Source organism: Oncorhynchus nerka, linkage group LG13 (assembly GCF_034236695.1).
Source record: "Oncorhynchus nerka isolate Pitt River linkage group LG13, Oner_Uvic_2.0, whole genome shotgun sequence".
NCBI classification, from domain to species: Eukaryota; Metazoa; Chordata; class Actinopteri; order Salmoniformes; family Salmonidae; genus Oncorhynchus; species Oncorhynchus nerka.
In genome coordinates, this window is record NC_088408.1 from 90,416,620 (window position 1) to 90,438,339 (window position 21,720).

At 36.6% G+C, this 21,720-nt stretch overlaps 1 protein-coding gene across 1 annotated transcript in view; it reads right to left on the minus strand.

Annotated features, from left to right (window-relative positions):
* LOC115140342 (nitric oxide synthase 1-like) overlaps window positions 1–21,720 on the minus strand; it is a 143,239-nt gene that overhangs the window by 21,648 nt on the left and 99,871 nt on the right. The window contains exons 13-17 of the mRNA XM_065026819.1: window positions 5,582–5,726; window positions 2,143–2,247; window positions 1,902–1,960; window positions 1,309–1,425; window positions 502–676 (exon numbers count right to left, since the gene is read on the minus strand). Of these exons, the coding sequence (XP_064882891.1) occupies window positions 502–676; window positions 1,309–1,425; window positions 1,902–1,960; window positions 2,143–2,247; window positions 5,582–5,726 (601 nt within the window). The remainder of the gene's footprint in view (window positions 1–501; window positions 677–1,308; window positions 1,426–1,901; window positions 1,961–2,142; window positions 2,248–5,581; window positions 5,727–21,720) is intronic.

Here is a 21,720-nt window from a genome sequence, read left to right on the forward strand (position 1 = left end):
TTTGTTCCAATTTGTAAGTCGCTCTGGATAAGAGCGTCTGCTAAATGACTTAAATGTAATGTAAATGTAACCTGGACCATTACAGTAGTGAGTTCTTGTGCAGCTTGTTGTTTGCTCTTTGCATGCACATATATCACTGTATCATCTGCATACATTTGAACTTCAGACCCAGTACAGACAGAAGGCAGATCATTAATGTACAGGCTGAACAGAAAACCTTCTTGGTACAGGACTCCCCCCAGTCACCCCACCTAGAAAACCTTCTTGGTCCAGGCCTCCCCAGTCACCCCACCTAGAAAACCTTCTTGGTCCAGGCCTCCCCAGTCACCCCACCTAGAAAACCTTCTTGGTCCAGGACTCCCCCCCCAGTCACCCCACCTTGAAAACCTTCTTGACCCAGGCCTCCCCAGTCACCCCACCTTGAAAACCTTCTTGCCCCAGGACTCCCCAGTTACACCTCCTTGAAAACTGTCTTGGCCCAGGACTCCCCAGTCACCCCACCTTGAAAACCTTCTTGGCCCAGTTTCTGAAGGACTCCTCCTGGCCACACAGCTCATCTCCCTCCCCCATGCGTAGGATGCGCTCCCCCCCCAGCTCCTCGAACAGCGTGTCCACAGCGTGGGCAAAAGCACAGAAGTGTGGGTATGCCCTGGAGCCAAGGCCAAACACTGAGAACCTGGAAAAAAAGAGAGAGAGAGAAAGAGTGAGAGAGAGCGAGAGCGCGAGAGAGAGAGAGAGAGAGAGCGAGAGAGAGAGAGAGAGAGAGAGAGAGAGAGAGAGAGAGAGAGAGAGAAAGAGTGAAAGATTGAAAGATTGAAAGAGTGAAAGAGAGATGCACACAGGCACACACACACTCAGAGTTTAAATTGATTTGATTCAGACAACCATACAAGGGAATTGCTCAAAAGAGCTTATTTCTTCCTCCCTCTGTCTTCTCAGAACACTATACAGACAGGCAGTATAAAGGGATGAGTTATCACTTCGTCTGATGTTTTCTATGTTATCTTGCACCAGATGGCCCCTGTCTGTGTTAGTAAAAAGGAGACATTTCCACCCCCGTGCAGCCATCAAAACCCAGGTTTAATAAGCAGTCCAAGACGTCTTTGGGTTCTTTTCAGGGCTTTGTCTCCCTGTCGTAGCTTGGCTATCATGTATACGCACAAGTCTGTCGTTTTTTTGTTAACCAGTTCAAATCTGTTTCAGCACAATGCGAAAAATTTTGAATTTAACCATACCAATATTTTTTGACAATCAGATTGCACTTCAACCCACATCGGCCAATTATAAAGTTGGGCTAGCTTACTGTACCTGACGTTGGCGAGGGGTCCGGTGCTCTCGAAGTTGACCCTGGGCTCGGGTTCGTCGCTGGAGGATTTGCGGGTGTCTGAGTAGGACGACACGCTGTTGAAACGGACCTTGTAACTCCTGACAGAGAGGCAGATACAGGGATAGCATGTACACTCAGTATAGAATACTACTTCACTAGTCCATTGCAGAGACAGAAATATTTTCTTCTGCTGTCCTCCCAACGACTTCAGACAAGACACAACGCATCATTTTGGGAGGAGTACAAGACCTGCCGCAGTGCAGAATCTGTGGAGCAATTTTAGGGTTTAAGTATGTTACTCAAGGGCATAAGGACAGGAGATAGTACACTCACTACAAAAAAAACCCATCTCAGTTAAGTGTTGAGTAATGCTGTCCATCTGTATGAGGATGTCTGTGACCTTTACTGTAGCCATGATTACATCCCAAATGGCCCCCTATTCCCTATATAGTACACTACCCACTCCATGGAACCCTGGTCAAAAGTAGTGCACTATATAGGGAATAGGGTGCCATTTGGGATGTGTACCAAGTCAGCATTCTCTGGTTGAATGGGCCCAGATGGTTGAACTCACTTTCTGTCCTCTGTGTTGGATGTAGGATGTCTCATTTCCATCAAGGCAGCTCCAAATTTCTACACAAACAGGAAGATGGTCAATAGTCTATCGCCTGCAGGTTAAACAACATATACATGGTACACGCTGCACACTGCTGTGGGAATCAAACACACACACGCAGGTAAACACACTCAACCGCACGCATGCACACACGTGCAGGTACACACACAAACTAACACACTGTACTGGCCAATCCTACCTCTCCATTTTCGGGTGGATCTCCGTTGCCAAATGTACTGGTCACGGCCAACACCAGGGTTTCATGCTCCAGATCCACCATGTCGTATTCATCCATTGACATCACCTGTAGTAGTGGAACATGTGTGTCAATAAAGCTGCCCACATTTCATACATTCACTTAATGTGTGTGAACCAGAGACATTTTGAAATGAAGTGAAAACACATATTTTCAGAAAACAAAATGGCAGATATTCAAGACCAAAAAAATACTCAAAGAGTGATACCCAAAAAATAACAGTCATATAGTGCCTTCGGAAAGTATTCAGACCCCTTGACTTTTTCCCCCCAAAATTATGTTACAGCATTATTCTAAAATGTTTTAAATAAATAAATATCCTCAACAATCTATACCATACCTCATAATGATAAAGTGAAAACAGTATCTTATTTAAAAAAATAGATGTATTTTTATTTAACTAGGCAAGTCAGTTAAGAACAAATTCTTAGTATCCAAAAAAGGGTTAAACAAATATATGTTATATTTGAGATTCTTCAAAGTAGCCACCCTTTGCCTTGATGACAGCTTTGCACACTCTTGGCATTCTCTCAACCAGCTTCATGAGGTAGTCAACAATGTTGTGACAAGGTAGGGGTGGTATACAGAAGAGAGCCCTAATTGCTAAAAGACCAAGTCCATATTATGGCAAGAACAGCTCAAATAAGCGAAGAGAAACGACAGCCAATCATTACTTTAAGACATGAAGGTCAGTCAATGCGGAAAATTTCAAGAACTTTTAAAGGTTCGTCAAGTGCAGTCGCAAAAACCATCAAGCGCTATGATGAAACTGTCTCTCACGAGGACTGCCACAGGAAAGGAAGACCCAGAGTTACCTCTGCTGTGGAGGATAAGTTCATTCGATTTACCAGCCTCAGAAATTGCAGCCCAAATAAATGCTTCAGAGTTCAAGTAACAGACACATCTCAACATCAACTGTTCATAGTAGACTGTGTGAATCAGGCCTTCATTGTTGAATTGCTGCAAAGAAACCACTACTAAAGGACACCAATAAGAAGAAGAGACTTCCGTGGGCCAATAAACACAAGCAAATTAGACTATTGGAAATCTGTCATTTGGTCTGATGAGTCCAAATTTGTGTCTTTGTGAAATGCAGAGTAGGTCAACGAATGACCTCTGCATGTGTGGTTCCCACCGTGAAGCATGGAGGAGGAGGTGTGATGCGTGGGGGAGCTTTGCTGGTGACACTGTCAGTGATTAATTTAGAATTCAAGACACACTTAACCAGCATAACTACCACGGCATTCTGCAGCAGTACGCCATCCCATCTGGTTTGCACTTAGTGGGACTATCGCTTGTTTTTCAAAAGGACAATTACCCAAAACACACCTCCAGGCTGTGTCAGGGCTATTTGACCAAGGAGAGGGATATAGTATGCTGCATCACATGACCTGGCCTCCACAATCACCCGACCTCAACCCAATTGAGATGGTTTAGGATGAGTTGGAGCGCAGAGTGAAGGAAAGCAGCCAACAAGTGCTCAGCATATGTGGGAACTCCTTCAAGACTGTTAGAAAAGCATTTCACATGAAGCTGGTTGAGAGAATGCCAAGAGTGTGCAAAGCTGTCATCAAGACAAAGGGTGGCTACTTTGAAGAATCTCAAATATGAAAAAGATTTTGATTTGTTTAACACTTTTTGGCTTACTACATGATGTGTTATGTCTTCACTATTATTCTACAATGCAGAAAAAAAGTTAAAATAAAGAAAAAACCCTTGAATGAGTAGGTGTGTCCAAACTTTGGACTGGTACTGTAAGTATTCAGACACTTTGCTATGAGACTTGAAATTGAGCTCAGGTGCATCCTGTTTCCAATGATCATCGTTGAGATGTTTCTACAACTGGATTGTAGTCCAACTGTGGTAAATTCAATTGATTGGACATGACTCGGAAAGGCACACACCTGCCTATATAAGGTCCCATGCATGTCAGAGCAAAAACCAAGTCATGAGGTTGAAGGAATTGTCCGTAGAGTTCGGAGACAGCATTGTGTTGAGGCACAGATCTGGGGAAGGGTACCAAAAAATGTCTGCAGCATTGAAGGTCCCCAAGGACACAGTGGCTTCCATCATTCTTAAATGGAAAAAGTTGGAAACCACCAAGACTCTTTCTAGAACTGACCGCCCGGCCCCACTGAGCAATCGGGGGAGAAGGGCCTTGGTCATGGAAGTGACTTGGTCATGGAAGTCACTTTGACAGAGTTCAGAGTTCCTCTCTGGAGATGGTTGTCCTTCTGGAAGGTTCTCCCATCTCTGCAGCACTCCACCAATCAGGCCTTTATGGTAGAGTGGCCAGACGGAAGCCACTCCTCAGTAAAAGCACATGAAAGCCTGCTTGGAGTTTGCCAAAAGGCACCTAAAGGATTCTCAGAACATTAGAAACAAGGTTCTCTGTTCTGATGAAACCAAGATTGAACTCTTAGGCCTGAATGCCAAGCGTTACGTCTGGAGGAAACCTGGCATCATCCCTACTGTGATGCATGGTGGTGGAAGCATCATGCTGTGGGGATGTTTTTCCTCCTCTGACTAAGACCATAAGGAAGAAACGCAGTCATGAATCCAGAAACCATAGGGCAGCAGTGAGGTATCAAATGAACACTACGTCCTTGTCTTAACGAGCTGATCATGTGCTGCGATACACCCAGATATCTCTGACTCCAGCAGCCTTAGTTCCTACGGGCCATCGTGCTGAGAGAAAGAAAGAATGAGAGAATGGACAAGATGCGAAGAAGAGGAAGAGAGGAAACACCCTGTCATCCATCTGCTCTGCATCTGCCTGTCTGACTCAACTACAACAAGATGGTCCCTCTCGTCTGATTGATTACTTTAAAAAGGAAGCAGTAAAAACAGAAGATGTCATGTCCTGGAGGGGGACACTAGATGATTGAGAGCAGTAGAGCCGCATATTTTCTATTTTGACAAACACATTTACACAGCCTGCGGTTTTTAAAGATTTTATCTTAAACTACAGCTTAACGCTTGGATGGGTTGATTCTTCCGCTGTGGCCCCTGGCACTTTGCTGCATGAGAGGGAATCGGAATGTGACAAAATATACATTTCCGTGTAACCTCGCCATGTTGGTGTGAAACCTTCTGCTCGCTTTTTCAAATCTGCGGGGCCTCAGCTTTGTCAGTGAGGGTGATTGTTTTTTTAAGCATTGTCTTCCATTCACAATAACATCCAAAAAAAGACATGACGTATGAAGTCATATTCAAGTTGTGTGGTTTACCTTTGCGTCAAAGAAATGCTTGAAAATCTCACACAGGGTTCAGGGGGATGTTTTTGAAGTCGGCTTTTTCATGTTCCAATCAAGATAATATCAAAAATAGACATGGCACATCAATTCATATTCAATTTGTGTGGTAGTTATAAAAAGGTTACCTTTGCGTCAAAGGCATGCTTGAAGATCTCACACAGGGTTCTTGCATAGTCTTGAGATTTTCCAGTCTCGGTGGCAAATAGTATAGTAGCTTTGACCCTCTTAGCCATGGCTTGGCCCATTAGCTTGGCTGAGAACTTCACAGCCCTGCACACACACACAGACAGATAGAGAGGACATGTATAATTCATAACATAATAAAACGTCTATATATATATATATATATATATATATATATATAAACATTTAAAATGGTTAATTCATGAAAGCTTTTATATAGTGTAACCAAAAAAAGGATAAATCACAGGCACCAGTGATCAAAGGCACAGCAGACCTTGTAACACCACAAACCCTTAACCCTTTACCCATTACCTTGTACCCCTTCCACCTTCTCCCCTTCTCTCTTCCCCCTCATCTCTTCCCATTTCCCCTCACCCCTACCCTCTTCCCCTTTGCCCCTTCCTCTTACCTCTTCCCCCTTCTCTCTTCCCCCTCACCCCTTCCTCTTACCTCTCCCCTTCTCTCTTCCCCTTCCCCTTTACCCTTTACACCTTCCTCCTTCCCTTTTCCCTCTTTTCCTTTTCCCCTTCCCTTTCCCCTTCCCTCTTCCCCTTCACCCCTTTCTCTTACCTCTTCCCCCTTCCCCGTCTCTCTTCCCCTTCCCTCCTTTACCCTTTACACCTTCCCTCTTCCCCTCACCCCTTCCCTCTTCCCCTTCACCCCTTTCTCTTACCTCTTCACCCTTCCCCTGTCTCTCTTCCCCTCACCCCTTCCCTCTTCCCTCTTCCCCTCACCTCTTCTCGCTTCCCCTCACCCCTTCCCTCTTCCCCTTCACCCCTTTCTCTTACCTCTTCCCCTTCCCCTGTCTCTCTTCCCCTCACCCCTTCCCCCTTCCCCTTCACCCTTTCTCTTCCCTCTTCCCCTCACCCCTCACCCCCTTCCCTCTTCCCTCACCTCTTCCCTCTTCCCTCTTCCCTCTTCCCCTCACCCCTTCCCTCTTCCCTCTTCCCTCACCTCTTCCCTCTTCCCCTCACCCCTTCCCTCTTCCCTCTTCCCCTCACCCCTTCCCTCTTCCCCTTCACCCCTTTCTCTTACCTCTTCCCCCATCTCTCTTCCCCTTCCCTCCTTTACCCCTCCCCTTCCCTCTTCCCCTCACCCCTTCCCCTTCCCTCTTCCCCTCACCCCTTCCCCCTTCCCTCTTCCCCTCACCCCTTCCCTCTTCCCTTCACCCCTCACCTCTTCCCCTCACCCCTTCCCTATTCCCTCTTCCCCTCACCCCTTCCCCTCACCCCTTCCCCCTTCCCTCTTCCCTCACCCCTTCCCTCTTCCCCTCACCCCTTCCATCTTCCCCTCACCCTTCCATCTTCCCCTTCACCCCTTTCTCTTACCTCTTCCCCTCTTCCCTCACCCCTTCCCTCTTCCCTCTTCCCCTCACCCCTTCCCCTTCCATCTTCCCTCACCCCTTCCCCTCACCCCTTCCCCCTTCCTCTTCCCTCACCCCTTCCCTCTTCCCCTCACCCCTTCCATCTTCCCCTCACCCCTTCCATCTTCCCCTTCACCCCTTTCTCTTACCTCTTCCCTCTTCCCCTCACCCCTTCCCTCTTCCCTCTCCCCCTCAACCCTTCCCTCTCCCCCTCAACCCTTCCCTCTTCCCCTCAACCCTTCCCTCTTCCCCTCACCCTTCCTCTTCCCCTCACCCCTTCCCTCTTCCCCTCACCTCTTCCCCTCACCCCTTCCCTCTTCCCCTCACCCCTTCCCTCTTCCCCTCACCCCTTCCCTCTTCCCCTCACCCCTTTCTCTTACCTCTTCCCCTCACCCCTTTCTCTTACCTCTTCCCCTCACCCCTTCCCTCTTCCCCTCACCTCTTCCCTCTTCCCCTCACCCCTTCCCTCACCCCTTCCCTCTTCCCCTCACCCTTCCCTCTTCCCCTCACCCCTTTCTCTTACCTCTTCCCTCACCCTTCCCTCTTCCCCTCACCCCTTCCCTCTTCCCCTCACCCCTTCCCCTTCCCTTCCCCTCACCCCTTCCCTCTTCCCCTCACCCCTTCCCCTTCCCTCTTCCCCTCACCCCTTCCCCCTTCCCTCTTCCCCTCACCCCTTCCCCTTCCCTCTTCCCCTCAACCCTTCCCTCAACCCTTCCCTCTTCCCCTCACCCCTTCCATCTTCCCCTTCACCCCTTCCCCCTTCCCTCTTCCCCTCAACCCTTCCCTCAACCCTTCCCTCTTCCCCTCACCCCTTCCATCTTCCCCTTCACCCCTTTCTCTTACCTCTTCCCCTCACCCCTTCCCTCTTCCCCTCACCCCTTCCCCCTTCCCTTTTCCCCTCACCACTTCCCTCTTCCCTCTTCCCCTCACCCCTTCCCCTTCCCTCTTCCCCTCACCCCTCCCCTCTTCCCCTCACACCTTCCCTCTTCCCCTTCACGCCTTTCTCTTACCTCTTTCCCTTCCCCGTCTCTCTCTTCCCCTTCCCTCTTTCCCCCTTACCCCTTTCAACCTCTCTTTCCCTTCCCCCTTCTCTCTTCCACCTTTACTCTCTCTAAAGTCTTCTAAACTCAGATAACTACTGTAGTTTACTAGCTTACCCTCCACGCTCGGGTGGTTTGCTCGAGCAGACAGACAGACAGACAGTGCTGCACGTCATGCCTAAACAGCAGATGGTAATCATGATGACCTAGCTTGTCCTATCCTCGTGATGACCTAGCCTGTCGTATCCTCGTGATGACCTAGCCTGTCGTATCCTCGTGATGACCTAGCCTGTCGTATCCTCGTGATGACCTAGCCTGTCGTATTCTCGTGATGACCTAGCCTGTCGTATCCTCGTGATGATGACCTGATGACCTAGCCTCGTATTCTCGTGATGACCTAGCCTGTCGTATCCTCGTGATGACCTAGCCTGTCGTATTCTCGTGATGACCTAGCCTGTCGTATCCTCGTGATGACCTAGCCTGTCGTATCCTCGTGATGACCTAGCCTGTCGTATCCTCGTGATGACCTAGCCTGTCCTATCCTTGTGATGACCTAGCCTGTCGTATCCTCGTGATGACCTAGCCTGTCGTATCCTCTTGATGACCTAGCCTATCGTATCCTCGTGATGACCTAGCCTGTCGTATCCTTGTGATGACCTAGCCTATCGTATCCTCGCGATGACCTAGCCTGTCGTATCCTCGTGATGACCTAGCCTGTCGTATCCTCGTGATGACTTAGCCTATCGTATCCTCGTGATGACCTAGCTTGTCCTATCCTCGTGATGACCTAGCCTGTCGTATCCTCGTGATGACCTAGCCTGTCGTATCCTCGTGATGACCTAGCCTGTCGTATCCTCGTGATGACCTAGCCTGTCGTATCCTCGTGATGACCTAGCCTGTCGTATCCTCGTGATAGCAAACGGAGGATAAATGGACATGACGCGACCAGCAGCCCGCCCTATAATATCATTAACACGCTGTATTTAGTAGTAGTTCTATAATATCATTAACACGCTGTATTTAGTAGTAGTTCTATAATATCATTAACACGCTGTAGTAGTAGTTCTATAATATCATTAACACGCTGTATTTAGTAGTAGTTCTATAATATCATTAACACGCTGTATTTAGTAGTAGTTCTATAATATCATTAACACGCTGTATTTAGTAGTAGTTCTATAATATCATTAACATGCTGTATTTAGTAGTAGTTCTATAATATCATTAACACACTGTAGTAGTAGTTCTATAATATCATTTCTGTATTTAATAGTTCTATAATATCATTAACACGCTGTATTTAGTAGTAGTTCTATAATATCATTAACACACTGTATTTAGTAGTAGTTCTATAATATCATTAACACACTGTATTTAGTAGTAGTTCTATAATATCATTAACACGCTGTATTTAGTAGTAGTTCTATAATATCATTAACACACTGTAGTAGTAGTTCTATAATATCATTAACACGCTGTATTTAGTAGTAGTTCTATAATATCATTAACACGCTGTAGTAGTAGTTCTATAATATCATTAACATGCTGTAGTAGTAGTTCTATAATATCATTAACACGCTGTAGTAGTAGTTCTATAATATCATTAACATGCTGTAGTAGTTCTATAGTATCATTAGTTCTATAATATCATTAACATGCTGTAGTAGTAGTTCTATAATATCATTAACATGCTGTAGTAGTAGTTCTATAATATCATTAACACGCTGTAGTAGTAGTTCTATAATATCATTAACATGCTGTAGTAGTAGTTCTATAATATCATTAACACGCTGTATTTAGTAGTAGTTCTATAATATCATTAACACGCTGTAGTAGTAGTTCTATAATATCATTAACACGCTGTATTTAGTAGTAGTTCTATAATATCATTAACACGCTGTAGTAGTAGTTCTATAATATCATTAACATGCTGTAGTAGTAGTTCTATAATATCATTAACATGCTGTAGTAGTAGTTCTATAATATCATTAACACGCTGTAGTATATAGTAGTAGTTCTATAATATCATTAACACGCTGTAGTAGTAGTTCTATAATATCATTAACACGCTGTAGTAGTAGTTCTATAATATCATTAACACGCTGTAGTAGTAGTTCTATAATATCATTAACACGCTGTAGTAGTAGTTCTATAATATCATTAACACGCTGTAGTAGTAGTTCTATAATATCATTAACACGCTGTATTTAGTAGTAGTTCTATAATATCATTAACACGCTGTATTTAGTAGTAGTTCTATAATATCATTAACACGCTGTAGTAGTAGTAGTTCTTTAATATCATTAACACGCTGTAGTAGTAGTTCTATAATATCATTAACACGCTGTAGTAGTAGTTCTATAATATCATTAACACGCTAGTAGTTCTATTTATTAACACGCTGTAGTAGTAGTTCTATAATATCATTAACAGTTGCTAATATCATTAACACGCTGTATTTAGTAGTAGTTCTATAATATCATTAACATGCTGTAGTAGTAGTTCTATAATATCATTAACACGCTGTAGTAGTAGTTCTATAATATCATTAACATGCTGTATTTAGTAGTAGTTCTATAATATCATTAACACGCTGTATTTAGTAGTAGTTCTATAATATCATTAACACACGCTGTATTTAGTAGTAGCTGTAGTAGTAGTTCTATAATATCATTAACACGCTGTATTTAGTAGTAGTTCTATAATATCATTAACACGCTGTAGTAGTAGTTCTATAATATCATTAACACGCTGTAGTAGTAGTTCTATAATATCATTAACACGCTGTAGTAGTAGTTCTATAATATGTAGTAGTAGTTCTATAATATCATTAACACGCTGTATTTAGTAGTAGTTCTATAATATCATTAACACTGTAGTAGTAGTTCTATAATATCATTAACTGTATTTAGTAGTAGTTCTATAATATCATTAACATGCTGTAGTAGTAGTTCTATAATATCATTAACACGCTGTAGTAGTAGTTCTATAATATCATTAACACGCTGTATTTAGTAGTAGTTCTATAATATCATTAACATGCTGTAGTAGTAGTTCTATAATATCATTAACATGCTGTATTTAGTAGTAGTTCTATAATATCATTAATCATTGCTGTATTTAGTAGTAGTTCTATAATATCATTAACACGCTGTATTTAGTAGTAGTTCTATAATATCATTAACACGCTGTATTTAGTAGTAGTTCTATAATATCATTAACACGCTGTAGTAGTAGTTCTATAATATCATTAACACGCTGTAGTAGTAGTTCTATAATATCATTAACACGCTGTAGTAGTAGTTCTATAATATCATTCTATAATAGTTCATTAATTAACACGCTGTAGTAGTAGTTCTATAATATCATTAACACTGTAGTAGTAGTATTTAGTAGTAGTTCTATAATATCATTAACATGCTGTAGTAGTAGTTCTATAATATCATTAACACGCTGTATTTAGTAGTTCTATAATATCATTAACACGCTGTTCTATAATATTTAGTAGTAGTTCTATAATATCATTAACACGCTGTATTTAGTAGTAGTTCTATAATATCATTAACACGCTGTAGTAGTAGTTCTATAATATCATTAACACGCTGTATTTAGTAGTAGTTCTATAATATCATTAACACGCTGTATTTAGTAGTAGTTCTATAATATCATTAACACGCTGTATTTAGTAGTAGTTCTATAATATCATTAACACGCTGTAGTAGTAGTTCTATAATATCATTAACACGCTGTAGTAGTAGTTCTATAATATCATTAACACGCTGTAGTAGTAGTTCTATAATATCATTAACACGCTGTAGTAGTAGTTCTATAATATCATTAACACGCTGTAGTAGTAGTTCTATAATATCATTAACATGCTGTAGTAGTAGTTCTATAATATCATTAACACGCTGTATTTAGTAGTAGTTCTATAATATCATTAACACACTGTATTTAGTAGTAGTTCTATAATATCATTAACACGCTGTATTTAGTAGTAGTTAATATCATTAATATAGTAGTTCTATAATACACGCTGTATTTAGTAGTAGTTCTATAATATCTATAATATCATTAACACGCTGTAGTAGTAGTTCTATAATATCATTAACATGCTGTATTTAGTAGTAGTTCTATAATATCATTAACAGTAGCTGTATCATTAGTAGTAGTTCTATAATATCATTAACACGCTGTATTTAGTAGTAGTTCTATAATATCATTAACACGCTGTAGTAGTAGTTCTATAATATCATTAACACGCTGTAGTAGTAGTTCTATAATATCATTAACACGCTGTAGTAGTAGTTCTATAATATCATTAACACGCTGTATTTAGTAGTAGTTCTATAATATCTGTAGTAGTAGTTCTATAATCATTAACGCTGTAGTAGTAGTTCTATAATATCATTAACACGCTGTAGTAGTAGTTCTGTATCATTAGTAGTAGTAGTTCTATAATATCATTAACACGCTGTAGTAGTAGTTCTATAATATCATTAACACAGTAGTTCTGTATTTAGTAGTAGTTCTATAATATCATTAACACGCTGTATTTAGTAGTAGTTCTATAATATCATTAACACGCTGTATTAGTAGTAGCTATAATAGTAGTAGTTCTATAATATCATTAACACGCTGTATTTAGTAGTAGTTCTATAATATCATTAACACGCTGTAGTAGTAGTTCTATAATATCATTAACACGCTGTATTTAGTAGTAGTTCTATAATATCATTAACACGCTGTAGTAGTAGTTCTATAATATCATTAACACATTAACTATAATATCATTAACACGCTGTAGTAGTAGTTCTATAATATCATTAACATGCTGTAGTAGTAGTTCTATAATATCATTAACATGCTGTATTTAGTAGTAGTTCTATAATATCATTAACACACTGCTGTAGTAGTAGTTCTATAATATCATTAACACGCTGTATTTAGTAGTAGTTCTATAATATCATTAACACGCTGTAGTAGTAGTTCTATAATATCATTTAGTAGTAGTAGTTCTATAATATCATTAACACGCTGTATTTAGTAGTAGTTCTATAATATCATTAACACACTGTAGTAGTAGTTCTATAATGTATTTAGTAGTAGTTCTATAATATCATTAACACGCTGTATTTAGTAGTAGTTCTATAATATCATTAACACGCTGTATTTAGTAGTAGTTCTATAATATCATTAACACGCTGTATTTAGTAGTAGTTCTATAATATCATTAACACGCTGTAGTAGTAGTTCTATAATATCATTAACACGCTGTATTTAGTAGTAGTTCTATAATATCATTAACACGCTGTAGTAGTAGTTCTATAATATCATTAACACGCTGTATTTAGTAGTAGTTCTATAATATCATTAACACGCTGTATTTAGTAGTAGTTCTATAATATCATTAACACGCTGTATTTAGTAGTAGTTCTATAATATCATTAACACGCTGTATTTAGTAGTAGTTCTATAATATCATTAACACGCTGTATTTAGTAGTAGTTCTATAATATCATTAACACGCTGTATTTAGTAGTAGTTCTATAATATCATTAACACACTGTATTTAGTAGTAGTTCTATAATATCATTAACACGCTGTATTTAGTAGTAGTTCTATAATATCATTAACACGCTGTATTTAGTAGTAGTTCTATAATATCATTAACACGCTGTATTTAGTAGTAGTATTAGTAGTAGTTCTATAATATCATTAACACGCTGTATTTAGTAGTAGTTCTATAATATCATTAACACGCTGTAGTAGTAGTTCTATAATATCATTAACACGCTGTAGTAGTAGTTCTATAATATCATTAACACGCTGTATTTAGTAGTAGTTCTATAATATCATTAACACGCTGTAGTAGTAGTTCTATAATATCATTAACACGCTGTATTTAGTAGTAGTTCTATAATATCATTAACATGCTGTAGTAGTAGTTCTATAATATCATTAACACGCTGTATTTAGTAGTAGTTCTATAATATCATTAACACGCTGTATTTAGTAGTAGTTCTATAATATCATTAACACGCTGTAGTAGTAGTTCTATAATATCATTAACACGCTGTAGTAGTAGTTCTATAATATCATTAACACGCTGTAGTAGTAGTTCTATAATATCATTAACACGCTGTATTTAGTAGTAGTTCTATAATATCATTAACACGCTATTTAGTAGTAGTTCTATAATATCATTAACACTGCTGTAGTAGTAGTTCTATAATATCATTAACACGCTGTAGTAGTAGTTCTATAATATCATTAACACGCTGTATTTAGTAGTAGTTCTATAATATCATTAACACGCTGTAGTAGTAGTTCTATAATATCATTAACACGCTGTAGTAGTAGTTCTATAATATCATTAACACGCTGTATTTAGTAGTAGTTCTATAATATCATTAACACGCTGTATTTAGTAGTAGTTCTATAATATCATTAACACGCTCATTAACATGCTGTATTTAGTAGTAGTTCTATAATATCATTAACACGCTGTAGTAGTAGTTCTATAATATCATTAACACGCTGTATTTAGTAGTAGTTCTATAATATCATTAACATGCTGTAGTAGTAGTTCTATAATATCATTAACACGCTGTAGTAGTAGTTCTATAATATCATTAACACGCTGTAGTAGTAGTTCTATAATATCATTAACACGCTGTAGTAGTAGTTCTATAATATCATTAACACGCTGTAGTAGTAGTTCTATAATATCATTAACACGCTGTATTTAGTAGTAGTTCTATAATATCATTAACACGCTGTAGTAGTAGTTCTATAATATCATTAACATGCTGTATTTAGTAGTAGTTCTATAATATCATTAACACGCTGTAGTAGTAGTTCTATAATATCATTAACATGCTGTAGTAGTAGTTCTATAATATCATTAACATGCTGTAGTAGTAGTTCTATAATATCATTAACACGCTGTATTTAGTAGTAGTTCTATAATATCATTAACACGCTGTAGTAGTAGTTCTATAATATCATTACGCTGTAGTAGTTCTATAATATCATTAACATGCTGTATTTAGTAGTAGTTCTATAATATCATTAACACGCTGTATTTAGTAGTAGTTCTATAATATCATTAACACGCTGTAGTAGTAGTTCTATAATATCATTAACACGCTGTAGTAGTAGTTCTATAATATCATTAACACGCTGTATTTAGTAGTAGTTCTATAATATCATTAACACGCTGTAGTAGTAGTTCTATAATATCATTAACACGCTGTAGTAGTAGTTCTATAATATCATTAACACGCTGTAGTAGTAGTTCTATAATATCATTAACACGCTGTAGTAGTAGTTCTATAATATCATTAACACGCTGTAGTAGTAGTTCTATAATATCATTAACACGCTGTAGTAGTAGTTCTATAATATCATTAACACGCTGTAGTAGTAGTTCTATAATATCATTAACACGCTGTAGTAGTAGTTCTATAATATCATTAACACGCTGTAGTAGTAGTTCTATAATATCATTAACACGCTGTAGTAGTAGTTCTATAATATCATTAACACGCTGTATTTAGTAGTAGTTCTATAATATCATTAACACGCTGTAGTAGTAGTTCTATAATATCATTAACACGCTGTAGTTCTATAATATAGTAGTAGTAGTAGTTCTATAATATCATTAACACGCTGTAGTAGTAGTTCTATAATATCATTAACACGCTGTAGTAGTAGTTCTATAATATCATTAACACGCTGTAGTAGTAGTTCTATAATATCATTAACACGCTGTAGTAGTAGTTCTATAATATCATTAACATGCTGTAGTAGTAGTTCTATAATATCATTAACATGCTGTAGTAGTAGTTCTATAATATCATTAACACGCTGTAGTAGTAGTTCTATAATATCATTAACACGCTGTAGTAGTAGTTCTATAATATCATTAACACGCTGTAGTAGTAGTTCTATAATATCATTAACACGCTGTAGTAGTAGTTCTATAATATCATTAACACGCTGTATTTAGTAGTAGTTATAATATCATTATACGCTGTATAGTAGTTCTATAATATCATTAACATGCTGTAGTAGTAGTTCTATAATATCATTAACACGCTGTAGTAGTAGTTCTATAATATCATTAACATGCTGTAGTAGTAGTTCTATAATATCATTAACACGCTGTATTTAGTAGTAGTTCTATAATATCATTAACACGCTGTAGTAGTAGTTCTATAATATCATTAACACGCTGTATTTAGTAGTAGTTCTATAATATCATTAACATGCTGTATTTAGTAGTAGTTCTATAATATCATTAACACGCTGTAGTAGTAGTTCTATAATATCATTAACACGCTGTAGTAGTAGTTCTATAATATCATTAACACGCTGTAGTAGTAGTTCTATAATATCATTAACACGCTGTAGTAGTAGTTCTATAATATCATTAACACGCTGTAGTAGTAGTTCTATAATATCATTAACACGCTGTAGTAGTTCTATAATATCATTAACACGCTGTAGTAGTAGTTCTATAATATCATTAACACGCTGTAGTAGTAGTTCTATAATATCATTAACATGCTGTAGTAGTAGTTCTATAATATCATTAACATGCTGTAGTAGTAGTTCTATAATATCATTAACATGCTGTAGTAGTAGTTCTATAATATCATTAACACGCTGTAGTAGTAGTTCTATAATATCATTAACACGCTGTAGTAGTAGTTCTATAATATCATTAACACGCTGTAGTAGTAGTTCTATAATATCATTAACACGCTGTAGTAGTAGTTCTATAATATCATTAACACGCTGTAGTAGTAGTTCTATAATATCATTAACATGCTGTAGTAGTAGTTCTATAATATCATTAACACGCTGTAGTAGTAGTTCTATAATATCATTAACATGCTGTAGTAGTAGTTCTATAATATCATTAACACGCTGTAGTAGTAGTTCTAATAATATCATTAACATTGCTGTAGTAGTAGTTCTATAATATCATTAACACGCTGTAGTAGTAGTTCTATAATATCATTAACACGCTGTAGTAGTAGTTCTATAATATCATTAACACGCTGTAGTAGTAGTTCTATAATATCATTAACACGCTGTAGTAGTAGTTCTATAATATCATTAACACGCTGTAGTAGTAGTTCTATAATATCATTAACACGCTGTAGTAGTAGTTCTATAATATCATTAACACGCTGTAGTAGTAGTTCTATAATATATCTGTAGTAGTAGTTCTATAATACACATGCTGTATTTAGTAGTAGTTCTATAATATCATTAACACGCTGTAGTAGTAGTTCTATAATATCATTAACTGTAGTAGTAGTTCTATAATATTTAGTAGTAGTTCTATAATATCATTAACACGCTGTAGTAGTAGTTCTATAATATCATTAACACGCTGTAGTAGTAGTTCTATAATATCATAGTGTAGTAGTAGTTCTATAATATCATTAACACGCTGTAGTAGTAGTTCTATAATATCATTAACACGCTGTAGTAGTAGTTCTATAATATCATTAACACGCTGTAGTAGTAGTTCTATAATATCATTAACATGCTGTAGTAGTAGTTCTATAATATCATTAACACGCTGTAGTAGTAGTTCTATAATATCATTAACAGTAGTAGCTGTAGTAGTAGTTCTATAATATCATTAACACGCTGTATTTAGTAGTAGTTCTATAATATCATTAACACGCTGTAGTAGTAGTTCTATAATATCATTAACACGCTGTATTTAGTAGTAGTTCTATAATATCATTAACACGCTGTAGTAGTAGTTCTATAATATCATTAACATGCTGTAGTAGTAGTTCTATAATATCATTAACACGCTGTAGTAGTAGTTCTATAATATCATTAACACGCTGTAGTAGTAGTTCTATAATATCATTAACACGCGCTGTATTGTAGTAGTAGTTCTATAATATCATTAACACGCTGCTTTAGTAGTAGTTCTATAATATCATTAACTGTAGTAGTAGTTCTATAATATCATTAACATGCTGTAGTAGTAGTTCTATAATATCATTAACATGCTGTAGTAGTAGTTCTATAATATCATTAACACGCTGTAGTAGTAGTTCTATAATATCATTAACATGCTGTAGTAGTAGTTCTATAATATCATTAACACGCTGTAGTAGTAGTTCTATAATATCATTAACACGCTGTAGTAGTAGTTCTATAATATCATTAACACGCTGTAGTAGTTCTATAATATCATTAACACGCTGTATTTAGTAGTAGTTCTATAATATCATTAACACGCTGTAGTAGTAGTTCTATAATATCATTAACACGCTGTATTTAGTAGTAGTTCTATAATATCATTAACATGCTGTAGTAGTAGTTCTATAATATCATTAACACGCTGTAGTAGTAGTTCTATAATATCATTAACTGTAGTAGTAGTTCGCTGTAGTAGTAGTTCTATAATATCATTAACATAGTAGTAGTTCTATAATATCATTAACACGCTGTAGTAGTAGCTGTAGTAGTAGTTCTATAATATCATTAACACGCTGTATTTAGTAGTAGTTCTATAATATCATTAACACGCTGTATTTAGTAGTAGTTCTATAATATCATTAACACGCTGTATTTAGTAGTAGTTCTATAATATCATTAACACGCTGTAGTAGTAGTTCTATAATATCATTAACACGCTGTATTTAGTAGTAGTTCTATAATATCATTAACACGCTTAGTAGTAGTTCTATAATATCATTAACACGCTGTAGTAGTAGTTCTATAATATCATTAACACGCTATATTTTAGTAGTAGTTCTATAATATCATTAACATGCTGTAGTAGTAGTTCTATAATATCATTAATATCATTAACATGCTGTAGTAGTAGTTCTATAATATCATTAACATGCTGTAGTAGTAGTTCTATAATATCATTAACACGCTGTAGTAGTAGTTCTATAATATCATTAACACGCTGTAGTAGTAGTTCTATAATATCATTAACACGCTGTAGTAGTAGTTCTATAATATCATTAACACGCTGTATTTAGTAGTAGTTCTATAATATCATTAACACGCTGTAGTAGTAGTTCTATAATATCATTAACACGCTGTATTTAGTAGTAGTTCTATAATATCATTAACACGCTGTAGTAGTAGTTCTATAATATCATTAACACGCTGTAGTAGTAGTTCTATAATATCATTAACACGCTGTAGTAGTAGTTCTATAATATCATTAACACGCTGTAGTAGTAGTTCTATAATATCATTAACACGCTGTAGTAGTAGTATTTAGTAGTAGTTCTATAATATCATTAACACTGTAGTAGTAGTTCTATAATATATTGTAGTAGTAGTTCTATAATATCATTAACACGCTGTAGTAGTAGTTCTATAATATCATTAACACGCTGTATTTAGTAGTAGTTCTATAATATCATTAACACGCTGTAGTAGTAGTTCTATAATATCATTAACACGCTGTATTTAGTAGTAGTTCTATAATATCATTAACATGCTGTAGTAGTAGTTCTATAATATCATTAACACGCTTTAGTAGTAGTTCTATAATATCATTTTAGTAGTAGTTCTATAATATCATTAACACGCTGTATTTAGTAGTAGTTCTATAATATCATTAACATGCTGTAGTAGTAGTTCTATAATATCATTAACACGCTGTAGTAGTAGTTCTATAATATCATTAACACTGCTGTAGTAGTAGTTCTATAATATCATTAACTGTATTTAGTAGTTCTATAATATCATTAACACGCTGTAGTAGTAGTTCTATAATATCATTAACACGCTGTAGTAGTAGTTCTATAATATCATTAACACGCTGTATTTAGTAGTAGTTCTATAATATCATTAACATGCTGTAGTAGTAGTTCTATAATATCATTAACACGCTGTAGTAGTAGTTCTATAATATCATTAACACGCTGTAGTAGTAGTTCTATAATATCATTAACACGCTGTAGTAGTAGTTCTATAATATCATTAACAGCTGTATAGTAGTTTAGTAGTAGTTCTATAATATCATTAACACGCTGTATTTAGTAGTAGTTCTATAATATCATTAACACGCTGTATTTAGTAGTAGTTCTATAATATCATTAACATGCTGTTCTATAATATCATTAGTAGTAGTTCTATAATATCATTAACATGCTGTAGTAGTAGTTCTAATTAACACGCTGTAGTAGTAGTTATTTAGTAGTAGTTCTATAATATCATTAACACGCTGTAGTAGTAGTTCTATAATATCATTAACACGCTGTATTTAGTAGTAGTTCTATAATATCATTAACACGCTGTAGTAGTAGTTCTATAATATCATTAACACGCTGTAGTAGTAGTTCTATAATATCATTAACATGCTGTAGTAGTAGTTCTATAATATCATTAACACGCTGTAGTAGTAGTTCTATAATATCATTAACACGCTGTAGTAGTAGTTCTATAATATCATTAACAGTAGTTAGTATAATATCATTAACACGCTGTAGTAGTAGTTCTATAATATCATTAACACGCTGTAGTAGTAGTTCTATAATATCATTAACACGCTGTAGTAGTAGTTCTATAATATCATTAACACGCTGTATTTAGTAGTAGTTCTATAATATCATTAACACGCTGTAGTAGTAGTTCTATAATATCATTTCTATAATATCATTAACACGCTGTAGTAGTAGTTCTATAATATCATTAACATGCTGTAGTAGTAGTTCTATAATATCATTAACACGCTGTAGTAGTAGTTCTATAATATCATTAACACGCTGTATTTAGTAGTAGTTCTATAATATCATTAACACGCTGTAGTAGTAGTATTTAGTAGTAGTTCTATAATATCATTAACACGCTGTAGTAGTAGTTCTATAATATCATTAACACGCTTAGTAGTAGTTCTATAATATCATTAACACGCTGTATTTAGTAGTAGTTCTATAATATCATTAACACGCTGTAGTAGTAGTTCTATAATATCATTAACATGCTGTAGTAGTAGTTCTATAATATCATTAACATGCTGTAGTAGTAGTTCTATAATATCATTAACACGCTGTAGTAGTAGTTCTATAATATCATTAACATGCTGTAGTAGTAGTTCTATAATATCATTAACACGCTGTATTTAGTAGTAGTTCTATAATATCATTAACACGCTGTAGTAGTAGTTCTATAATATCATTAACACGCTGTAGTAGTAGTTCTATAATATCATTAACACGCTGTAGTAGTAGTTCTATAATATCATTAACACGCTGTAGTAGTAGTTCTATAATATCATTAACACGCTGTATTTAGTAGTAGTTCTATAATATCATTAACACGCTGTAGTAGTAGTTCTATAATATCATTAACACGCTGTATTTAGTAGTAGTTCTATAATATCATTAACACGCTGTAGTAGTAGTTCTATAATATCATTAACACGCTGTATTTAGTAGTAGTTCTATAATATCATTAACACGCTGTAGTAGTAGTTCTATAATATCATTAACACGCTGTAGTAGTAGTTCTATAATATCATTAACAGTAGTAGTTCTATAATATCATTAACACGCTGTATTTAGTAGTAGTTCTATAATATCATTAACACGCTGTAGTAGTAGTTCTATAATATCATTAACACGCTGTATTTAGTAGTAGTTCTATAATATCATTAACACGCTGTATT